The following is a 23,917-nucleotide window of genomic DNA, read 5'->3' as shown; positions in this document are numbered from 1 at the left end:
CTGAAAGCCAGGACACATGATATGGGAGGCTGGCTACTACAGGTCACACATACACACACACACATCCACAAGTATACACACATGCATGCATGTATACTTGTATACATGTATGTTTGTATACACATATGTATAAACAAAAATAACCCAAATGTCTTTTTAAGACCACGGAATTACTAGCACATTGCTTTTAACAAATATCTACAAAGCATAGACACAGTAATTTTATGTGCTACCCAATAGAAATATTATCCACATAACGTAATTTAAAACTTGAAATTAGCCACACTTTAAAAGTAAAAAGAAATAGGTGAAAATAATTTTAATATACTTTAACACAATATATCTGAAATATAATTTCAACATGCAATCAATATTTTAAACATTTAGTGAGATATTTTACATTTTTTCACACTAAGCCTTGGAATCTAGTGTGTATTTTGCACTTACAGCATTTCTCAATTCAGCCACTAAATTTTCATCAAAAATGCTCAATAAGTATTTAGATTTCAAAAAGTTTACAGTTGAAAAGGTAGAGTCACATACCCAAGTTGCTCCAATTATACCTACAAAGTTTTAAGTAACTGAGTATCAACTTTTAAATTTACATTAATTAAATGGCAATAAAATAAAAAATATAGTTCCTCAATGTGCACTAGCCTCAGTTCAAGTTTGCAAAAGTCTCATGTGAATAGAGGCTACCATACTGCTAACACTGTAGTGTGAGATCAAAAGGGATATAGAGAAATGGTCTATGGCCAGTTATAGCACAGTGACACCAAAAATGCTAGCGGTCCTATCTTCGAAAATCCTTTGAGGTGGCCAGGCACGGTGGCTCACACCTGTAATCCCAGCACTTTGGGAGGCTGAGGCGGGAGGATCACAAGGTCAGGAGTTCAAGACGAGCCTGGTCAACATGGTGAAACCCTATGTCTACTAAAAATATAAAAATTAGCCAGGCGTGGTGGCAGACGCCTGTAATCCCAGCTACTTGGGAGGCTGAGGCAGGAGAATCGCTTGAACCTGGGAGGCGTAAGTTGCCGAGATCACGCCATTGCACTCCAACCTGGGCAACGAGAGCAAAACTCCATCTCAAAAAAAAAAAAAAAAGAAAATCCTTTGAGACAATTAACTTATTCCACACTTTTAGAGCAAACTAGTTCATTCATCTAAAACCCTGATAAGAGCAAACCAAGCTCCAAAAATTAACTGTGCAAAATCAGTCAGCTAACATGATGAGAATACAGCTCCTATTTTCCTGTAGACTGTGGATTTAAAAATCTATGGGAAAATAAGATGAAAAACATGTCTTATCTCAAGGTACAATTCTTATGCTAACCAAGTCCTGAGCTTCTAATAGCAAACTCTCTTGTAGATGTTTGTGAAATGCTCAATTGGAGTACTTTCAAATTTCAGTCAAGTACATTTCGCTTCATGTATTTCTAGAAATTCAAATGTAAATAAAAGTGGGTTCCTCCCCCCAATATCAAAAAGGTATTAGGCAGATTTATACGCCAGTGACTGGAAAACAAACTAAGTTCAAGAAACAATAGAGAAACATGTCACGGTGCATTGTTCAAACTTGGTTTATTTCCAAACCACCAGTATACAAAATATCCTTCTCTTTATCCACTCAGCACACATACACTTAATGACATTTCTCCCACAGGTATTTGCATAAAGCCAAAAACAAAGATTTAAACTAAAAGAATTGTAGGTATTATCAAGTAGAGGAGGTATTTTGTGGGACAAAGCACTTTCCTTCCTCTTACTACTGCATGCATCACTTCCTCCTGTTATTTCTATGCCAAGGACTGTTCAGTTGTTATCTGGATGTAACAAAGTTCTTGAGAAAGTAAAGATTCCTCTTTTTTGCTGTTGTACAAAAAAGGTAACTCATAATTCATCTTTTTTTTTTTGAGACAGGGTCTCACTGTGTTGCCCAGGCTGGAGTTCAGTGGCACAATCATAGCTCACTGCAGCCTCAACCTCCTGGGTTCAAGTGATCCTCCCACTTCAGCCTCCCAAATAGTTGAGACCACAGGTGCACACCACAACATCTGGTGAATTTTTTTATTTTTTTTTTACACACAGGGTTTCACTACGTTTCACAGACTGGTCTTGAATTCCTGGGCTCAAGTGATCCTCCCACCTCAGCCTCCCAAAGTACTAGGATTACAGGCACGTGCCACTGTGCCCAGTTATAATTCATCTTTCATTTACTCTAATGTATAGTCACCCAATGCATTATATATGCTTTTTAATACAGTATTGTACATTGTGTCAGTGTTTGCCTAGCTGTCTAGATGACCTTCATGCTCATCTGTATTAATTTTTCTGCCTTAGATTATAAAGCCCCACACATGAGGTCTTAGTCAATTTATTTTACTTTATACAGTGGGAAAGATATGGGAACACAGACATAAATGCCTCAAGTACATTTTGATGATTACCATGATGATGACATTGTTAAATAAATGGATTGCTAGCCTCATATAAAAAGTTAGAGGCATGAGTAACTTAGGAATCTGAGCTTATGTATTACATTTTGTTGCTCCAGATTCTAAGTTAAAAAAAATTAGAAGATTTTATTAGCCAAGAGTTCCCAACTAAAAATATTACAAGAAATAAAAACACAAAAGAATCACAACATTTTTTACCAGCACACAAACTGAACCTTAAAAATAACCAACCAATTAGGTAACTACCAAGTAAAACAAGGTTATAATTAATTAAAATGTTCTTTTGTTTAGCACATTTGGCCTCTATGCCCAAAAAAACACAGAGGGATATTTATTTTCACTTTATACTTTTTTCACTAGCACCTAAAAAAATACAAAGATATTTGTGAAAATAAGTGTTAGGGTCAAAATAAATGAAATATATAATATATGTTATCCCACATACCTCATTTGCCTCTATGTTTGTGTTCCTCAACCCCCTATAATAGAAAAAAAGGTACGAAAAGATAAAGAAGCAAAAGATGTTACTGGAACCCGCCGAAATCTCTAGGCGTCAATAAAGACGGCTGTCTGCAGGGCCTTTAAAATAATTTTTAATGACCACGTTCTAGTCCCTTCTCCCCATCCATTCTCCCTCTAAGAAAAACCATTCAAAGTCCTTAGCTCTTATCTCTGATATTTGTCACTAATATCTGGGGTTTTTAAAAGTTAATTACTTTGAAAATTGCTAAGACTAGATTTTGTGTTCTCACCATAAATAAGTAGGTGAGATTTTTTAATTAATTACTGCTTCCTAAGCCTGTTCTGTACTATTTAAGCTATTGATATTTGTACATGGGTGGCATAAGAAGAATATTCACAAGAATTCTGTATTTTAAACTTTTAATTGTATCATTTCATCATTCGATACAAGATAGAAAACAATCGGGCTGCCAGCTCATCTTGAGACCTTGCTTACAGTATCTGTCTAGTAAAGAGGATACAATGGACTCGATGTTTCCGTCAGGTCCACATCAGCCAGCCCCTGCAAGCACTGCTCATCTCTGGTGCAGCAAGCTCATCTCCCAACTGCCACAGAGCTGGACAGAAATCAGGTCCACAAGAGAAAGAAGAGTCAACCCGGTGGAAAGCGGCCAACAGAGATTAGAAACAGAGGTATCTGGCAAGACTTTCAGATATTACAAGGAGCTACAAAAGAATGATGAGATCTTGTACACATTCATCCCTCACAGTGTAAAATGCAAGAATCTCTGAAAGTGTTGAGCCGTTGCCAAGCAGTTCCACCATAAATTGCTGTGTGACCAGAATAAATCCTTTAACCTCTCTACTTCAGTCTGCTCATCTATGTGACAATTATATCAATAATTTAAAAGTTGTAGAATGTCTAATCAAATGTATTCCTCTTTGCCAGGCTTGAGATAAGCCAAAGTTTACCACAAAGAAACACTTTTTTTTTAGCTAAAGCTCCCAAAATAAACACTTAAAACTCATTTTTGAGCCCAAATGTGGAAGACCATTCACACAAAACACTTCCGCACACTTGTAGCCAGGCTGCTGCTCTCACCTCAGTCCCAAGTGCTCTTATTGTGGCCACTGTCTCCACAGACGGCCATTCATTGGAAGCACCCTCCACAGAGCCACAGGACTTCAGTCACAAGGCCTGAGGGAGGCTGCTGGGGACCAGGGGAGGAGGGCCTGGAGCCTCCTGCAGCAGCCTCCCTCACCCACCTCCTAGCGGTTGAGCCATCAGCTGAGGAAGCCCAGTGGCTGGGGAATCCCACCATCCCTCCTACCTTGCCCATCACGCTTCCAGCTGGCACAGGCTCTCCAGGCACCCTTTCCAAAAGCAAGACTATTCCTTGGAAACAGTGACAGATTTCATATTGGTTGAATAAATAAATATGTTAATAGAACAACTATACAATATATCTATGTGCAAAACTGCACTTGTGCTCCTTAAATTTATACAAACTTTTTATAGTTTAATTTATAAAGTGGGCATGGTAAGAGATTAACAACAATAGATAATAATAAAAGAGAACAATTATAACAACAGACTAAAAAACAGTTGTGTGAATGAGGAAACAAAAGAAGAATTCTGCAGAATGGGAAAGGGTTACAAAAAGTAAGAAAAGAGAAAGCCAATCTGAGAAGAATTCTACCTCAGCTGTCACTAAGGAGCAGGAAAAACTAGAAAGAAATCACTTATTTATCTGCAAAGTCAGAGGTAAACATTACCATGTGTATTCAATAACTGGTGATTCAATCATAAAATTTAATGATATGATTTGTACACAGTTGGAAAAAAAAAACCACCATTTCTGGTTGTCAGCTCCAAGTTCCCTTTGGCTGTCTGTAAAATGCTTTAAAATCTTTACATAGAAATGTTTTAGAAGTTGTATTTTTCAAACAAGGAAAAGTCAGGTAATGCCCATTGGCTTCTTTCTATGCTTATTTTAATTTTGTTTCCTATACACAGAACTTTTTCTTTCTATTGCCCTTAAAAGTACATATTATTTCTTTTGCATCTCAATTTAAGATTTATATTTCTTGAACTGTCTAACCAAACAGTTTTCCACTAATATTCATTAATCTCAATATATTTTGCTTTTAGGAAATCATTAAGAAATCAGGTTATTTTCAAAAAACAAACAAAACAAACAAAAGCCGGACGCAGTAGCTCACACCTGTAATCCAGCACTTTGAGAGGCCGAGGTGGGCGGATTACAAGGTCAGGAGTTCGAGACCAGCCTGACCAACATGGTGAAACCCCGTCTCTACTAAAAATACAAAAATTAGCTGGGCATGGTGGGGCTTGCCTGTAATCCTAGCTCCTTGGGAAGCTGAAGCAGGAGAGTCGCTTGAACCCGGGAGGCGGAGGTTGCAGTGAGCCAAGATCGCACCACTGCACTCCAGCCTGGGTGACAGAGCAAGACTCTCGAAAAAAAAAGAAATCAGGTTATTTGGAGGTAAATCCTCCATTTTCATTGATATGGATGTGAGTGATGACTTTTATGGTTTACTAGGTAACAATTCCCTTTCCTTCTGAGAAATCTATGCAATAATCTCTTCTGGGAGCTTCTGGGTCCCAGGCCCCTAACTACTGTGAAATATTGAAATTAGAGTGGAAATTCCACGTGGGAGCCAGATTATACCAAGAACTTGGAATGAGACCCCTAAGACAGATCCTGTTTATGAACTATAAGCATTTTGCCCCAGACTCAACAAAATGAAGCGATGGAAATGTTATCTGTGGGGCACCTGCCTGAGAGAGTATCTATATAATTGTCCCTCAAAGCTCTTTTCCAACACTCATGTTACAATCTGTAATGTGTCCCTCTGACTTAAAAAAAACTTACTAAATATACTCATGTAGTTTCCTATGATAACCAGCTTTTGATTTAAAACCCTGCTGTAGTTTTCTCAATCAACATGTACTAAACAATAGTCTTAAGGTGAACCTTTTTAGAAAATCAAAATCTAGATTTAAGAAAATAATTTAATAATTTGTAATTTAATTCTGAATAATTCTAAGCATGACAACAGTTGTCTTTTTCAACTTGCCTTTTACACTGTTTTATTTCTATTTTGTCTGTAATAATGTCACCATTTTAAGAACCAAATTAAATATAACCTTAGGAGAGCCTCTTCCTGTTTCTGTTTTGAAGTTTTTCTTCAATACTGTTTCAGGAAGTATTTAGTGAAGCTGTATGGTATAGTAGTTAACACAGGCTTTGCAGTCAGACAGTTAGACTCAAATTCCAGTTCCACCATTAATATAATTTTGGATATCCTTTCTAAAGTCCACTTTATTTCTCCATTTAACAGGGAGAGTAATGCCCACCCAAGAGTAGCTGCAATCAAAATGAGATAATGTGTCTGAAGCACACAGCACAGAGCCAGGCATATACTAATTACTCACTACACAGCAGCTAATATTTTAGACATAGACACACACTGAAAATCTGGAACATGAAGAAAAAATTCCTTAATTTTACCACCTTAGGAATACAAACATGATTTTTTTTTGTAATTATATCCACATAAAAACTTATTTTTACATTATTATAATTGTAATACACAATTTTATATCTTTTTAACATTATAACCACTTTTCCATGTTACCATGTAGGTTCATAATTACCTTTTAAATTTGTTGCCTCAGATTTCATTAAGTTCCATAATTTATCCACTAAATTTCTATCAAATATTTGAGGGGTTTACAAACCATGCTATAATAACATTTGCATGAATATAGCTTTTCCATCCTGTGGAATTCTTTCCTTAGGATGAATTCTCAAAGCAGGCTTTTTTAGGGCAACAACTTTAATAGTTTTGTCAAACTGCTCTCCACCAGTTTATACAATTTGTAGTTCCTCCACCAATGTGCACACGTCATATTGTCCACTCTAACCTTCAGTATTAATATTAATATGTTACATTTACTGAGTATTTCCATATGCCAAGCACTGACCTAAGTGCTTTACATGTATCATGTCATCATCCTCACAACAAATCTCTGATGTAACCACTATTAGTCATCCTCTTCTGCAGATGAGGAAGCTAAGGTTCAGAAGGTTTATAAGCAACGTCCAAGGTCACGCAGCAACTAAATGGTAGTATCTAAACTAAACTCAGGCCCTGTCTAACGTCACGGTGCTCTTAGTCACCGGGCTATATTGCTGCTTTACTCTCCTGCCACCACCCCCCACTCCAATAACAGGTTAAAAAGATCTTCATTGATGTTTTCATATAGAATTTGTTGATTACTAGCAAAGTTGATCATTTTTACATATGTTTATTTTAAAAGTGTATTTTCTTCTTATGTTATTTGTTCATAAGCAACTTCTGTAAAGTGATGGGGAAAATTATGTTCCTCATGTACTTTTTACCAATTGGGTGCGTTGACACAATCCTCTCACAAGAGGCCCAGGTCCCTTCTTGATGACCCCACTGAGCTGTCAGTTTATAGAAGAACATGCTCCTTCTCTTCTTCCTGCCCAGTATGAGTTGAATACCAATATTTTCCAGGAAGTTATGTCCGTATCTCCTCAACATCACTCACTCGTGATACGTCTCCTGGTTGGTTTGGAACTCCCTATCATGAATGGGCAGGAAGATCAAATGACCCCAAGAGGGTGACTAACTAAAATAATTTATTAGGTTAATGCAAAAGTAATTGGGGTTTTTGCCAGTAATGGCAAAACCACTTAGGCACCAGCCTAATAACTGAACCAATTTACCAAGGCCTTTGAGACTCAAGCCCACTCTCCCACCCTCTGCCACCCCTCTCTCCTTTTCTCCACCTCTTCAAATTTCCCTTCTGCAAAGATAAAGACTGAAATATATAGGGGTTTTTTTTGTGTGTGTGAATATATGATCCAAACAACTTTGCCATCATTCAAAACGTATTTCTCATCACATATAGAAACATCATTAAAACTCCACCTATGTTTTACCAAGCAAAACTGGATTTGCCTAATAAATCTGAATTATAATAATCCTATTTTAAAATATGCTCCTGCATATTTTAAATTACCTGCATTATGTCTTGCAATATATCTAAGTGCCCAGGCTGCAGCCTCCTTGACTCCAGGGTCAAAATCTTCCAAGCATATGACCAGCGTATCCAGTGCTCCACAATCAACTATTGCCTGAGCTAGCTGGGGAGAATGTTTACCAACTGCTCGTAACACAAAGGCAGCTGCTTTCTTGTAGAAGCGCTACAAACAAGGGTCAAACAGACAAAACTCAAAATGAATTGAGTACTTAGAAAACCAAAATCTAAAATAGACCAAAACTAACATAAAAATAACATTAATGTAAATAAAGCTCAGCAGCTTTTGAATATAAAAGATGAAAAACATCCTGCAAAATAATTTTGATTATTTGATGTGCCCTCATTGCTTCTGTTCAGTAACTCAACTGAAAATAAGGTAGGTTTTACATTGTATTTCAAATGTTTTACCCTGAAGCCTGCATTTGGAAATTGTATAAAATTATAAACATACTTTCCACAAATTCATAAAATAATGAGATTTTATGTATCTGCATTACACCAAAATGTATTGTTTGACCCTTGGGAACTCTTAGATTGTTAGCATGTGCAACTAAGCTCACTGTCAACTGACTAATTCATTTCCTTTACTTGCCCTCAGTCTTTAAGCATGGTAGGCCTTTCATGACCTCAACTAATCTTTCTGGTGTCCTAAATTATTCTGAAGTAACAACCATGTTCCAAAATGTGCTTACAATCATCAAATAAACATAAAGGCAAAACATTCATGACACATTTTAAAACTTTTCCTGGCAAATAAAACAGCCAAACAATGGGATATAAGTTATTTTCTCTAGAAATGCTTTTTTTAAGATAAAAGCAAGTTACTTACCATTTGGTAAATTTTAAATACTGCTTCATACTTATATTTCCTATAGATGCATTGTATCTCACTAAGGAATGAGTAAATGAAACTGAAATACAAGACTAACATGTTTCTCTTCATATCGCTAAAAAAATTAAATGTATAGGAAATATGTGGCTGTGACACTCACTATGGTTTTATGGTTAGCATAATGACACAGTGATGGTCTCCTAACTCTTTCTGTTATTAATAAAACCCAATTAATCCCCTATTTTACATTCTAAGTTTCTATTTCTTCACAGTGACTACTGAAAAGTGACTAGTTGACTACGGCACCTGTTTTGAAAGCATTCTATTCACTTAGACTATAATATTGATACAATGAAAATTACATGAGAAAAAAACACATCAAGTACATCTTAAACATAGTATATCTTAAAAATCAGTATATGTTGCTAATATAAGAAATATGCTACGTTAGTACTGATGTTTTTGATTTGACATATTTTCTTTAGTTTCTTAAATTATATAAGTAACCAAATTTCTACTAATTTACTCTAAATATTAGTGTAGAGTTTTGAAGCAGGTTTCCATAGATTATTTTCTTACAAATGTGGGGAAAAAATGATGATATATTTATTTTCATTACCTTAGCTAATTTGACTTTTTATACTGCAGAATTGTCAAATTTACAGACCATTTAGGGGTATCAATAGTCACTATTAATTATAGTGCCTATAACTCACACTTTCTGATCTCATTCCCTCTTTCTCCTAATTTTCACTTCCCCCAAATTCCTAACACTCTTCTCTTCCATTCCTCATCAAAAGAAATGCCAAAAAAAAAAAAAAAAAACAGCAAAACCACAGGACTTTGTACCTCATAAAGAGGAGATTAAATCTCTTGTGAGAAATGACTTAAAGGCTGGAAGGTGAGGGAGACAGAAGCTTGTGCAAACGCTTCGTGTTTTCACTGCCTCCTCACTTTTCTGCTGTAGTGCTTTTTTGTCTCTCTACAACTAATTAACATTCATTCAACTTAGAAAACTTCTACTGAAAATCTTCTACGTGGGATACCAGAATACAGACTCTGCTCTCAAAAGAAAGATCTAAGAGTCCAAGAGGAAGAAAGCCCAACAGTATTTGATGATAGAAGGAATATCCACAAGAAAAATAAAATTTCTGTGACTCCTTGTAGAGCTATAACAAGCATTAGTAAGTGACTCTCTTATCTATAAATATAAGGCAAATTTCTGCACCATTAGGATTTATTTTTATTCTGGCAAAATACACATAACATGAAATTTACCATTTTAACCATTGTAAAGTATACAACTTAGTGGCATTTAGTGCATTCACAATGTTGTGCAACCATCACCACTGTCTAGTTCTAGACTATTATCATCACCCCAACAAGAAACTTCTTACAAATAAAGCAGTCAGTTTCCATTCCCTTCTCCTTCCAGCCCCTGGCAACCACTAATCTGCTTCTGTCTCTATGGATTTACATATTCTGGATAGTTCATATAAATGGAACCACACAATCTGTGGCCTTTTGTGTCTGGCTTCTTGCACTTAGCATAATGTTTTTATGTGTCATCCATGGTGTAGCATTTATCAGTACTTTATTCCTTTTATGACTAATAATCCATTGTATGGATACACAACATTTTGTTTACCCATTCATCTGTTGATCGAATTAGGTTGCTTTCACCTTTTGGCTATTGTGGATGCTGCTGCTATGAACATTTGCGTGCAGGCTTTGCTGGAGCATCTGTTTTCAATTCTTTTGGATATATAACTAGGAATAGAATTGCTGAGTCACGTGGTAACAAATGTTTCACTGACTGCGGACCTACCAAAGTGTTTTCACAGTGGTTTCCCCCATTTTACATTCCTACCAGCAATGTATGAAAGTTCCAATTTCTCCATGTCCTCACCAGCACTTGTTATTTTCTTTTTATTTTTTATTATGGCCACCCTAGAAGGTACGAAGTGATACCTCATTGTGGTTTTGATTTGCATATCTTAATGACTAATGCTGTGGGGCATCTTTTCACATGCTTCTTGGCCATTTGTATATATTCTTTGGAGAAATGTCTATTTGATTCCTTTGCCCATTTTTCAATTGGCTTGTCTTTTTGTTACACAAATAGGAATTTAATCCCAAAGATATGTCAAGAAAGCTCTATCCCTAGGTTATGATAAACTAACAGAATAGAATGAACAGTCCAAAACCTACCTACAGGTGGTCCTTAACTACTGTGGAAACCAAATAGCTGGCATTGTATAGAAACAGAAAGTGGTACCAGATAGGAGGGGGAAAAAATGGGGGCACTTTTAGATAGTGCTTAACAGAGTTGACATGCCTATAACTTGGTAAAAAAGATTTATCAAACCTTCCATTACACATACTTATTCTCTTCCTCTTTTTGGTTGCTTCTCTACCCCTTGCCTCAAGGCTGTCTCTCACTATTTCACTTAACTTGGTTTCACCAGCATATAAGGACTGCTGAGATCAACTATTTGCCTAGGGTCTACATACTTCCCTAAACAGATCGGACAGCTTTGTTTAAAACTCTCATATATAGAAATACTGCTTTATGTATAATTCCCCCTAAAAAATCTATTTTCTCCTTATATTATCAATAATAGATAAATGGTGGTTATCAGCACCAAAGCAAAATACCCTGAAAATACAATTACATGCAGCTCAGATAATTGAAGATTGTGTTAATCACCTAATAATTTTATGCCTACAGGCTTGCAACTGTATCCAAACTGTCACATTTTAAAAAATCTAAAACAAAAAATATATAACTAGTTTTTTTAAATTCTTACATTCTGTTCTGCCAATGAATAAACAAGCTGTGGAAGAATGTCGCACTTCACAACAGCTTCTGCTAGGTCATCATTATAATTGGCCAGTCTCCCAAGAGCCAAAGCAGCAGTCTGTTGAATTGTTGGGACCACGTCTAGAAGAAGAGTTCTCAGCAAAGACATTACACCTGAGTTAAATTATGAAAGAACAGAAATCAGGAAAATGTAAATTAAAAAGCAAAAATACAATTCAGCATATATGCAGACAGTAAAATTAAAGGGAAAAAATCAGTAAAAACAAAACTATTCACTATAAACTAATGGAAATTTAGAAGTACCTAACTGGCCAAGACACAAAATAATACAAGCTATCATTGTTAAACATGCAGTAGAGCATGGAAATAAGAAAGGCTTTGGATTTAGGTAAGAATCCCTGATTCAGCAAGTCCTGTCTATATTACCTGACAGGGTTATTATGAGGCATGCAGAGAAAGGTTGTAGAGTATGCTATGATGTCTAACACAAAAAAGAGGGCTTCCCCCCAGACTTTGCAAATCTTATATTTCAAGGCTCACTTCAACGCCTCACCTGCGTATTATCTCCAAATAAATGTCTTGGAGATGAGGAAGTGTACTACTAGTGCTCATCATATTCATCCAACGGTTGAATGCATAGTAGGTATATCATCGTCATCACCACAACAGCAACAATAGTAAAAGTAGCTTATATTTATCAAGAGCTTATTATATGCAAGCACTGTTCTAAGGACTTTTTTCCATAATAATTCATTTCACTTTTATAACAAAACTATGAAGCAGGCCCTACTATTACGTCTATTTTACAGACGAGAAAATTGAGGCTGAGAAAGGTTAATTGTCACACAACTAATGAATGGTAAAGTAAGGTTATAATTCATACATTTTTCATTGATAATTGTTAAATAATACATATTGAAAACTGAGGAGGTGGGAAGAGAGATACCAATAGTATTTGCATTGTGGTCATTTTACTGTATATTCCAGCTCTTTCTATTAACTTTGCCTTACTGTAAATTCTGCAAAAGAGTCAACTGCTATTTCTGTTTTAATGATGCTGTTTTAGTCTAAGATTACAAGAAAGGTAATAACAGAATTCAAACTATAACAAAGTACCCCTTGACTTTCTACACTTTAATTTATACCAGTCTACTCAATTAGATATCATTAAATCTTTTCTTTAAAAACATATTCTAGTTATACACAAAAGCAAATACTACCAGTATTCTTTTATATTATTATATGCAGAAACATCTGAAATAGAACAAAAGGAAAACATTTACAGTAACATCTAAACACTTGATCTTAGCAAAAGGCCGAGAAGCCATTATAGTAACACTTAGGATTAGACCAAAATAAAAGAGTACTGGCAAATAACCTAAGCAGAGAGCAGTGATGCTTAATCACAGACACATTTAATGATGCAACCTATGGATTTTCCTAGTTTCTGGTTTTACTTAGTCATTAGTTTCGTGCCTAAGTTCGCTAGGTTAGATCATCTTCTATCACCGTTGCAGGTGTGAATCCCATGAAGGCTGGTAAGCGCTGCAGGCACACAGAGCCCCTGCCCACACTTGGGTCATAGCTCATGTTCAACAAATCCAGTGTTCATGAGTGTTACTTATATATTATTATCTATACTGTTTGATAGAGATAATTTCTGAAATATCCACAACAAAAGTTTAAAGCACAGAACAAGGTATAGCATAACTACTCAATGTTAACATAGGTTATTTCAGGAAAGGTGGATTTAAAAAAATTGTCCATCTCTTTGTTGCTTGCTTTATTACTTGATTCATTGTTGTTGGTTTCTTACTGAATAAAATACAAATAAAATAAAAATTACCATTTTAACCATTTTTAAGTTTACAGTTCAGTGGAGTTACGTACATCCACAATGTTGTGTGACCATCACCACTAAGAACTGCCAAACTGTTTTCCACAGCAGCTGAGCCATTTTACATTCCCATCATTTTACGAGGGTTCCAATTTTTCCACATCCTCACCAGCACTTGTAATTTTCCATTTTAAAAAAATAACAGCCATCGGAATGTGGATGAGCTGGTGTCTCATTGTGATTTTGATTTGCATTTCCATAGCACTAATAATGTTGAGCATCTTATGTGCTCATTGGCCATTTGTACATCTTCTTTGAAGAAATGTCAGGCCAAGCTCTGTGACCATTTTTGAATTGGGCACAGGGCTTGGCCTGACATTGTATTGTCATTATCATCGAGCATTACGTTCTTATTTTTTGTTTTTTTGGGTTTTATTGAAACAGAGTTTTGCTCTGTTGCCTAGGCTGGAGTGCAGTGGTGCAATCATGGCTCACTGCAGCCTCAACCTCTCAGGTTCAAGCAATCCTCCCACTCAGCCTAACAAATAACTGAGTGCACTGCACTTGGCTAAATTTTTTTATTTTTTGTAGAGATGGGGGTCCCACTATGTTGCCCAGGTTGGTCTCAAACTCCTGGGCTCAAGAGATCCTCCCATCTTGGCCTCCCACAGTGCTGGAATTACAGGCATGACCCACTGTGCCTGGACTTACTTCATATTTTTTATAATAAATATGCACTATTTTAATTAAAATAAGTCAATACTCTAAAAAAGAAAAGCTAAATTTGTTAACATATAAAGTTTCATAATAAATGCATTAATGAGGCAAAAAAGTATGCTTAGAATAGCTTTAAAGAATCACAATTAAGTTTCATGTTATTTTTTCCTGATTATTCTGGGCTTTTTATTTTGTTTTTGGGGGGAGATATACAGGTATATACATATATACATATATATCAAGTGGACACATAAATATATATATTTTTATATATTTATATAAAACAAATATATTTTTATATCTTTATACAAAACAAATATATTTATATATCTTTATACAAAATAAATATATTTACATATCTTTATACAAAATAAATATATTTATATATCTTTATACAAAATAAATATATTTTATATCTTTATACAAAATAAATATATTTTATATCTTTATACAAAATAAATTTTATATCTTTATACAAAATATATTTTATATCTTTATACAAAATAAATTTTATATCTTTATACAAAATAAATATATTTTATATCTTTATACAAAATAAATATATTTTATATCTTTATACAAAATAAATATATTTTATATCTTTATACAAAATAAATATATTTTATATCTTTATACAAAATAAATATTTTATATCTTTATACAAAATAAATATATTTTATATCTTTATACAAAATAAATATATTTTATATCTTTATACAAAATAAATATATTTTATATCTTTATACAACATAAATATATTTTATCTTTATACAACATAAATATATTTTATATCTTTATATATCTTTATATAAAATAAATATATAAAATATATATTTATATATCTTTATATAAAATAAATATATAAATATATATTTATATATCTTTATATAAAATAAATATATAAAATATATATTTGTATATCTTTATATAAAATAAAAATATATAACTATATTTATATAAAATAAATATATATAATTTATATAAAATATATATAAATTATCTAAAATAAATATATAAAATATATATTTATATAAAATAAATATATGAAATAAATATATATATTTATGTTCCCACTTGATATATTACGTAAAGGCAGTGGTTTATCATCTTTTGAAATTTTTCATATTGAATTATATTTTGAATTAAATCTAAAGAGCTTTGAAAACATATTAAAGATTTAAGAATGAATTAATTTACCTGGCATTCTAATATTTAATTATAAGTGTTTATTACAGCATTTAATCTGCCACAAATCTCCGATTTTAAAAAATTTTAGTTTATAATTTAGAAGTAAAATATTTTGCCCACTCAAAAAGGTATTAACTATTCCATATACCCAAGGGAATTTTTTTTTTCTTTTGAGACGGAGTCTCACTTACTCTGTCAACCAGGCTGGCACAATCTTGGCTCACTGCAATCTCTGCCTTCCAGGTTCCAGCGATTCTTCTGCCTCAGCCTTTTAAGTAGCTGAGATTACAGGCATGCACCACCATGCCCGGCCAATTTTTGTATTTTTAGTAGAGACGAGGTTTCCCTATGTTGGCCAAGCTGGTCTCAAACTCCTGAGCTCAAGTGATTTACCCACCTTGGCCTCCCAAAGTGCTGGGATTACAGGCGTGAGCCACCACACCTGGCTGGAATTCTCTTTTTCTATATTTTCTCCATGTTTCTATTGCATCTGGCTCATTAAATATTAATATAAGGCCAATAAAATGACTCATAATTCTCTTCCATTTCTATATCCAACGTCAAAGTTAGGCTTTTATGTGATGTTTCTGCTCTATTATAATTTTCCTATATTGTTTAGTTTAGACAGTAGCACAAAGAGAATTTTGAAAAATTTTCAAATCTACAAATTTATATAAATAAAAGCTAAAGTGTCCATTTGAAATATCTGTTGGAATAACCTTATTGGAAAAGAAAATAAATTCTCAAAAATAGTACCCCAAATTTCTAGTCCTTAAATGGCCTCTTAGTGCTTCATAATTATCAGTCCCCATGTGCTTCTCTTCCTCTAAAGAGACATGTTTTTACCTCTTACACATATTAAACATGGAGACTTTGTTATTCTAACTATAAGTTTCTCATAAAAATACAGATAAATATGCAAGGAAACCGCATAAAAATGGTGACAATGGAAGGAAGGAAGGAAGGATGGAAGGAAGGAAATAAAAAGAAATTTTTCTTACCTGCCTGTCCATTAGGTATCCAGAGATCCATGGTGAGTGAATGCATGGAAATTTAGAGTTCACAAATTAAACCAGTCTGAATAGTTGCCACAATATCTGATAAACAAGGCCTCTAGTAAGGAGCAAATGACATCACTGGGGCTCAGTTGAAGGACCCAACATATACTATGTAATATTATATCAAATACTAAAAATAACAATTCACATAATAAACTCAATATCCATAAAACAATTGTCTGCTCTATAAAAACTGATTAAATTGTGTGAAAATATTTTTGAAATTTAACTTAAAGATAAATCTTTACAATGCTCCCATACACATAATTTATAGCTTTGAGTTCCTTGCCTATTTTTCTTATTCTAGTGCTATACTGAAAACACTACTTTATTTTTTATTTTTTTTTTTTGAGACATGGTTTTGCCATGTTGTCCAGGCTGGTCTTGAACTCCTGGGCTCCCAAAGTATTGGGATTACAGGTGTGAGCCACTGTACCTGGCCTGAAGACACTGCTTTTAATTTCAATATTGCAATCCAGTTATGAAAAAAAAACAAAAACAAAAACAAGAAGCCACTCAAAAAGTAAAAAAAAAAAATAGCCACACTGATCCTGTCCATAGTCATTCATTCAAAAAAGATATCAGGGTTAACTACGTAGCAAGCAATAGGAATATATATATGACTTAAGGTTTCTTGACACCGACTGTCAAGAAACTAACAGTCTAGTGAAGGAGATTATAAAATAACCTCAAAACAATCACAACTCTTTCATTTAATTTGTTATAACACAATGCAGGCCAAATTATTTTATTTTCCATGCCAGTGACATATAGAAACAATCAGGAAGAAAATGTCAAGTTTTTCCAATGACAAAAAACACCTCACTCATTCTTATATTAAAGCATATAATTTATATACATATTACCTCAGTCTGCTGTCTTACAAAGACATTTAACACTGCAACTTTGTTCCTTTAAAAACAAGTATCCTCCCCCCGCCCACAACAAGTTTACCTATGTAACAAACCTGCACATGTACCCCTGAACTCAAAATAAAAGTTAAATGAAAAATAAATGGTTTCTGCAAACTGGGCCTTCAGTCCACTTATGTCATAGTAAAGTTATCTTGTTGCCTTGGTTACCTCTAAACTGCTTTTTAAATTTTTTTTATTGTGGCAAAATATACATAACAACATTTATCAGTTAAACCATTTTAAGTGTACAATTAAGTGGCATTGAGTATATTTACAGTGTTGTGCAACCACCACCACTATCCATGTCCAGAACTTTTTCATTATCCCTAACAGAAACTCCATACCCAGCTGGGTGCTGTGACTCATACTTTTAATCCCAGCACTTTGGGAGGCTGAGGCAGGAGAATCACTTGAACAGGGGAGGTGGAGGCTGCAGTGGGCAAGGATGGTGCCACTGTACTCCAGCCTGGGTGACAGAATGAATGAGACTCTATCTCAAAAAAAAAATCATAAACCTATAAAATATGTTAGATATTTGTTACTATAAATTTTACAAAACTTTAAAACTTCAAATTCCAACAATATGCTTCATTTTAATCTAAAGCTACATTCTGTGTAACCACTTACTGTGAAACTGCTACTATAGTTCATTCAAGTTTTACAAGAAGTGATTTTTGCACAAAATTAACCAATTACACAGTAAAAGATTCACCTTTCACTGTCAATATTACCATCTGACTCAGGCATTCTTTCTGGGGTCCAATAAGAAATAATATAATAGAAACTTCATGTTTTACAAATAGAAGGAAGGTTACATGACTGCCCATGTTGAGAGGCAACAGAGTAAGGTGGTTAAAAGCATGAATCTAGAGGAAAACTAATTGGGTTCAAATCTGGACTCTGCCACTTCCTAGCTGAGGGACCTTGGTAAGACTGCTTAACATCTCTGTGCCTCAGTTCCCTCAAATTCTAGGACTACTCACAAAGTTATTGTGAGAATTAGATAAAATTTCTAAAGTGCTAGGAAGATTAGAACAAAATAAACACCATCAAGTGCTTGATAAATAAAAATGCTAAAGAAATCAGTTCCCTAATTTTACAATATTTTCATCCACAGAATTTTATTATTAGTGAATGACTCATTAATTAATACCATCCATTGTAATGAAGAACTATTAAAGGTTCAATGGCCCCATAGTTTGAGGCTTTTTTACCATACATTTTTGAATTACTCTTGAATGAGTAATTCATTCAAGATATATCTATCAAGAATATACACAGTATTAAAAACACAATTGTCCTTGACCTCAAGGAACTTCTAAAGGGGTTGTGACAGATAATCCCAACATACTATGATGTATGCCACTATAGGAGAAGTAGAGAGAGCTCTGCAAACATACAACAGAGCATCTAACCTAGGTTTGGAGGGACATGGGGAAGCAACACAGGGGAAAGTGACACTGAAGTTAAGATCCAAAGGATCTCAGGCAGACTTTGACTGCCTGCTGAAAAACTTGGAGGGGATGGAGAGAGAAAGGATTGAAGAGTATTGCACCCAGAAGGAACGGTATAAACAAAGAGCAAAAAGAGTTTGATATGTTGACAAAACTGAGAATGCAGTGTGACTACAGTGCAAGAAGGGAGACAGGAAGCTGGAGAAAGAAGGCTAAGAGATAAATAGAGACAAAAGTCCTGAAGTATCCGATAAACTATTTTAAGTATTTTGAACTTTATCTGAACATTGATGTCAGTGCAGTGACAGGATCAAAATCACAGCTTGTAAAGAAGGATCACTCTGATTACAGTGGGGAAAAAGGATGACAAGGGACAAGATGAGAGGCAGGGAAGACCACTTAGGAAACTATCATAGTTACCGAGCCAGATATGAAGATAGCCTGGAGAATGGTAATGGCAAAAGGAAAGCTGAAAGTGAAAGGTCTAAGGAGATATTCAGAAGACAAATTGATTTTTGGAAAGGAATCAGTGATATTTCCAAGTTTCTGGTTTGGTCAAAGTATATATAGTTGTTGCTCACTGTTGAAGAAGCCTCAATAAATTCATACTGGCTTGAAACATAAAATGGGAGGAGTGAGGTAGCAAGAGATAAAGCTAAGAAGTTTACTTGGGGTCAGATCAAATTTGGCTGTAGGCCAAACTAAGATTTTCTGATTTTATTTTAAGGGGAATGGAAAGTCACTGGGGAGCTTTACTGTTTGCCCCACTTACTCTCAGGGAAATTAATAAAAATGAAAACTTTGAATAATTCCAGGTCTACCATGTATAGCTGTGCAGGATGTGCACTGCACAAATTGAAGGAATGCCGTTCACATAGATTGATATAAATGGCACCCCTGAAGTTGTGCAAAGCACAGCACAGCAGCCATCCTTGACACAGCATGTTATATGGTTCTCTAGTTTGTGTGAATAAATGTCTTATATCCTCAGTAAAATAAAAAACCTCTCTAGGCCAGAGCTTATGTTTTAAACTTCTTTTCTATTCTTCAAGTGACCTAGCATAGGTAATTTGTAATTTGTTCTCAATATACAGCTAGCCCAACACTTGTGCTAATGGACCTAGAAACTACCATCCACTTTGATTTTACTACTGCAACCATTACATATTCTCCTGTTAGTGTGTCTAATTATACTTACCATCCTTACTCTAATAGATTTTTAAATATTTCTATAACAAATTATGACATTTATATGATAATTTTTACTGAACCAAGTTTCACAACACTGATGAATTGTATAACACGTTCTCATTTCCCTCACTGGTCACTTTTTACTTAAAATTATTTGTGTTCCTCCCCTGCCTTTTTTTAGAATAAGAATTTTCAGGCCTTGATTTGGTTTCTTCCAGCCTTTATTGATTATATACCTCTGGCCATTGTTCCGGTATTTGGTTAAGAAATCACAAATTTTGGGGGTGGAGCCAAGATGGCCGAATAGGAACAGCTCCGGTCTACAGCTCCCAGCCTGAGCGACACAGAAGACGGGTGATTTCTGCATTTCTGTTTGAGGTACCGGTTTCATCTCACTAGGGAGTGCCAAACAGTGGGTTCAGGACAGTCGGTGAAGCGCACTGTGCGTGAGCCAAAGCAGGGCGAGGCATTGCCTCACTCGGGAAGCGAAAGGGGTCAGGGAGTTCCCTTTCCTAGTCAAAGAAAGGGGTAACAGACGGCACCTGGAAAATCGGGTCAGTCCCACTCTAATACTACGCTTTTCCAATGGGCCTGGAAAACGGCACACTAGGAGATTGTGTCCCGCACCTGGCTCGGAGGGTCCTATGCCCATGGAGTCTCGCTGATTGCTAGCACAGCAGTCTGAGATCAAACTACAAGGCCACAGCGAGGCTGGGGGAGGGGCGCCCGCCATTGCCCAGGCTTGCTTAGGTAAACAAAACAGCCAGGAAGCTCGAACTGGGTGGAGCCCACCACAGCTCAAGGAGGCCTGCCTGCCTCTGTAGGCTCCACCTCTGGGGGCAGGGCACAGACAAACAAAAATTCAGCAGGAACCTCTGCAGACTTAAATGTCCCTGTCTGACTGACAGCTTTGAAGAGAGTAGTGGTTCTCCCAGCATGCAGCTGGAGATCTGAGAATGGACAGACTGCCTCCTAAAGTGGGTCCCCGACCCCCGAGCAGCCAAACTGGGATGCACCCCCCAGAAGGGACAGACTGACACCTCACTCGGCCGGGTACTCCTCTGAGACAAAACTTCCAGAGGAACTATCAGACAGCTGAATTTGTGGTCTCACAAAAATCTGCTGTTCTGCAGCCACTGCTGCTGACACCCAGCCAAACAGGGTCTGGAGTGGACCTCTAGTAAACTCCAACAGACCTGCAGCTGAGGGTCCTGTCTGGTAGAAGGAAAACTAACAAACAGAAAGGACATCCACACCAAAAACCCATCTGTACATCACCATCATCAAAGACCAAAAGTAGATAAAACCACAAAGATGGGGAAAAAACAGAGCAGAAAAACTGGAAACTAAAAAGCAGAGCACCTCTCCTCCTCCAAAGGAATGCAGTTCCTCACCAGCAACGGAACAAAGCTGGATGGAGGATGACTTTGACGAGTTGAGAGAAGAAGGCTTCAGACGATCAAACTACTCCGAGCTACGGGAGAAAATTCAAAACAACAGCAAAGAAGTTAAAAACTTTGAAAAAAAATTAGACGAATGGATAACTAGAATAACCAATGAAGAGAAGGGCGTAAAGGAGCTGATGGAGCTGAAAGCCAAGTTTCGAGAACTACATGAAGATTGCAGAAGCCTCAGTAGCAGATGCGATCAACTGGAAGAAAGGGTATCGCTGATGGAAGATGAAATGAATGAAATGAAGTGAGAAGGGAAGTTTAGAGAAAAAAGAATAAAAAGAAATGAACAAAGCCTCCAAGAAATTTGGGACTATGTGAAAAGACCAAACCTACGTCTGATTGGTGTACCTGAAAATGACGGGGAGAATGGAACCAAGTTGGAAAACACTCTGCAAGATATTATCCAAGAGAACTTCCCCAATCTAGCAAGGCAGGCCAACATTCAGATTCAGGAAATACAGAGAACGCCACAAAGATACTCCTCGAGAAGAGCAACTCCAAGACACATAACTGTCAGATTCACCAAAGTTGAAATGAAGGAAAAAATGTTAAGGGCAGCCAGAGAGAAAGGTCGGGTTACCCACGAAGGGAAGCCCATCAGACTAACAGCTGATCTCTCGGCAGAAACTCTACAAGCCAGAAGAGAGTGGGGACCAATATTCAACATTCTTAAAGAAAAGAATTTTTAACCCAGAATTTCATATCCAGCCAAACTAAGCTTCATAAGTGAAGGAGAAATAAAATGCTTTACAGACAAGCAAACGCTGAGTGATTTTGTCACCACCAGGCCTGCCCTAAAAGAGCTCCTGAAGGAAGCACTAAACATGGAAAGGAACAACCGGTACCAGCCACTGCAAAAACATGCCAAATTGTAAAGACCATCGAAGCTAGGAAGAAACTGCATCAACTAACGAGCAAAATAACCAACTAACATCATAATGACAGGATCAGATTCACACATAACAATATTAACTTTAAATGTAAATGGGCTAAATGCTCCAATTAAAAGACACAGACTGGCAAACTGGATAAGGAGTCAGGACCCATCAGTGTGCTGTATTCAGGAAACCCATCTCACGTGCAGAGACACACATAGACTCAAAATAAAGGGATGGAGGAAGATCTATCAAGCAAATGGAAAACAAAAAAAGGCAGCGGTTGCAATCCTAGTCTCTGATAAAATAGACTTTAAACCAACAAAGATCAAAAGAGACAAAGAAGGCCATTACATAATGGTAAAGGGATCAATTCAACAAGAAGAGCTAACTCTCCTAAATATATATGCACCCAACACAGGAGCACCCAGATTCATAAAGCAAGTCCTGAGTGACCTACAAAGGGACTTAAACTCCCACACAATAATAATGGGAGATTTTAACACCCCACTGTCAGCATTAGGCAGATCAACGAGACAGAAAGTTAACAAGGATATCCAGGAATTGAACTCAGCTCTGCACAAAGTGGACCTAATAGACATCTACAGAACTCTCCACCCCAAATCAACAGAATATACATTTTTTTCAGCACCACACCACACCTATTCCAAAATTGACCACATAGTTGGAAGTAAAGCTCTCCTCAGCAAATGTAAAAGAACAGAAATTATAACAAACTCTCTCTCAGACCACACTGCAATCAAACTAGAATTCAGGATTAAGAAACTCACTCAAAACTGCTCAACTACATGGAAACAGAACAACCTGCTCCTCAATGACTATTGGGTACATAATGAAATGAAGGCAGAAATAAAGATGTTCTTTGAAACCAACAAGAACAAAGACACAACATACCAGAATCTCTGGGACACAAAGCAGTGTGTAGAGGGAAATTTATAGCACTAAATGCCCACAAGAGAAAGCAGGAAAGATCCAAAATTGACACCCTAACAGCACAATTAAAAGAACTAGAAAAGCAAGAGCAAACACATTCAAAAGCTAGCAGAAGGCTAGAAATAACTAAAATCAGAGCAGAACTGAAGGAAATAGAGACACAAAAAACTCTTCAAAAAATTAATGAATCCAGGAGCTGGTTTTTTGAAAAGATCAACAAAATTGATAGACCGCTAGCAAGACTAATAAAGAAGAAAAGAGAGAAGAATCAAATAGATGCAATACAAAATGAAAAAGGGGATATCACCACCGATCCCACAGAAATACAATCTACCATCAGAGAATACTACAAACACCTCTATGCAAATAAACTAGAAAATCTAGAAGAAATGGATAAATTCCTCAACAAATACACCCTCCAAAGACTAAATCAGGAAGAAGTTGAATCTCTGAATAGACCAATAACAGGTTCTGAAATTGTGGCAATAATCAATAGCTTACCAACCAAAAAGAGTCCAGGACCTGATGGATTCACAGCCGAATTCTACCGGAGGTACAAGGAGGAACTGGTACCATTCCTTCTGAAACTATTCCAATCGA

At 35.9% G+C, this 23,917-nt stretch overlaps 1 protein-coding gene across 4 annotated transcripts in view; it reads right to left on the bottom strand.

The window, feature by feature from the left end:
- The window catches only part of SPAG6 (sperm associated antigen 6), a 71,683-nt gene that overhangs the window by 34,456 nt on the left and 13,310 nt on the right, over window positions 1-23,917 (bottom strand). For 3 of the 4 annotated variants that reach the window (XM_055296736.2, XM_055296738.2, XM_055296737.2), the window contains exons 3-4: window positions 11,662-11,828; window positions 7,999-8,182 (exon numbers count right to left, since the gene is read on the bottom strand). In XM_055296736.2, the coding sequence (XP_055152711.1) occupies window positions 7,999-8,182; window positions 11,662-11,828 (351 nt within the window). Of the gene's footprint in view, window positions 1-7,998; window positions 8,183-11,661; window positions 11,829-16,418; window positions 16,480-23,917 lie in introns of those variants that run through there. The other variant, XM_063611072.1, reaches the window with a different exon arrangement.

Source organism: Symphalangus syndactylus, chromosome 10 (assembly GCF_028878055.3).
Source record: "Symphalangus syndactylus isolate Jambi chromosome 10, NHGRI_mSymSyn1-v2.1_pri, whole genome shotgun sequence".
Classification (NCBI taxonomy): domain Eukaryota; kingdom Metazoa; phylum Chordata; class Mammalia; order Primates; family Hylobatidae; genus Symphalangus; species Symphalangus syndactylus.
Note: the sequence above shows the minus strand (reverse complement) of the source record. Positions and strands in the feature narration are given on the sequence as shown.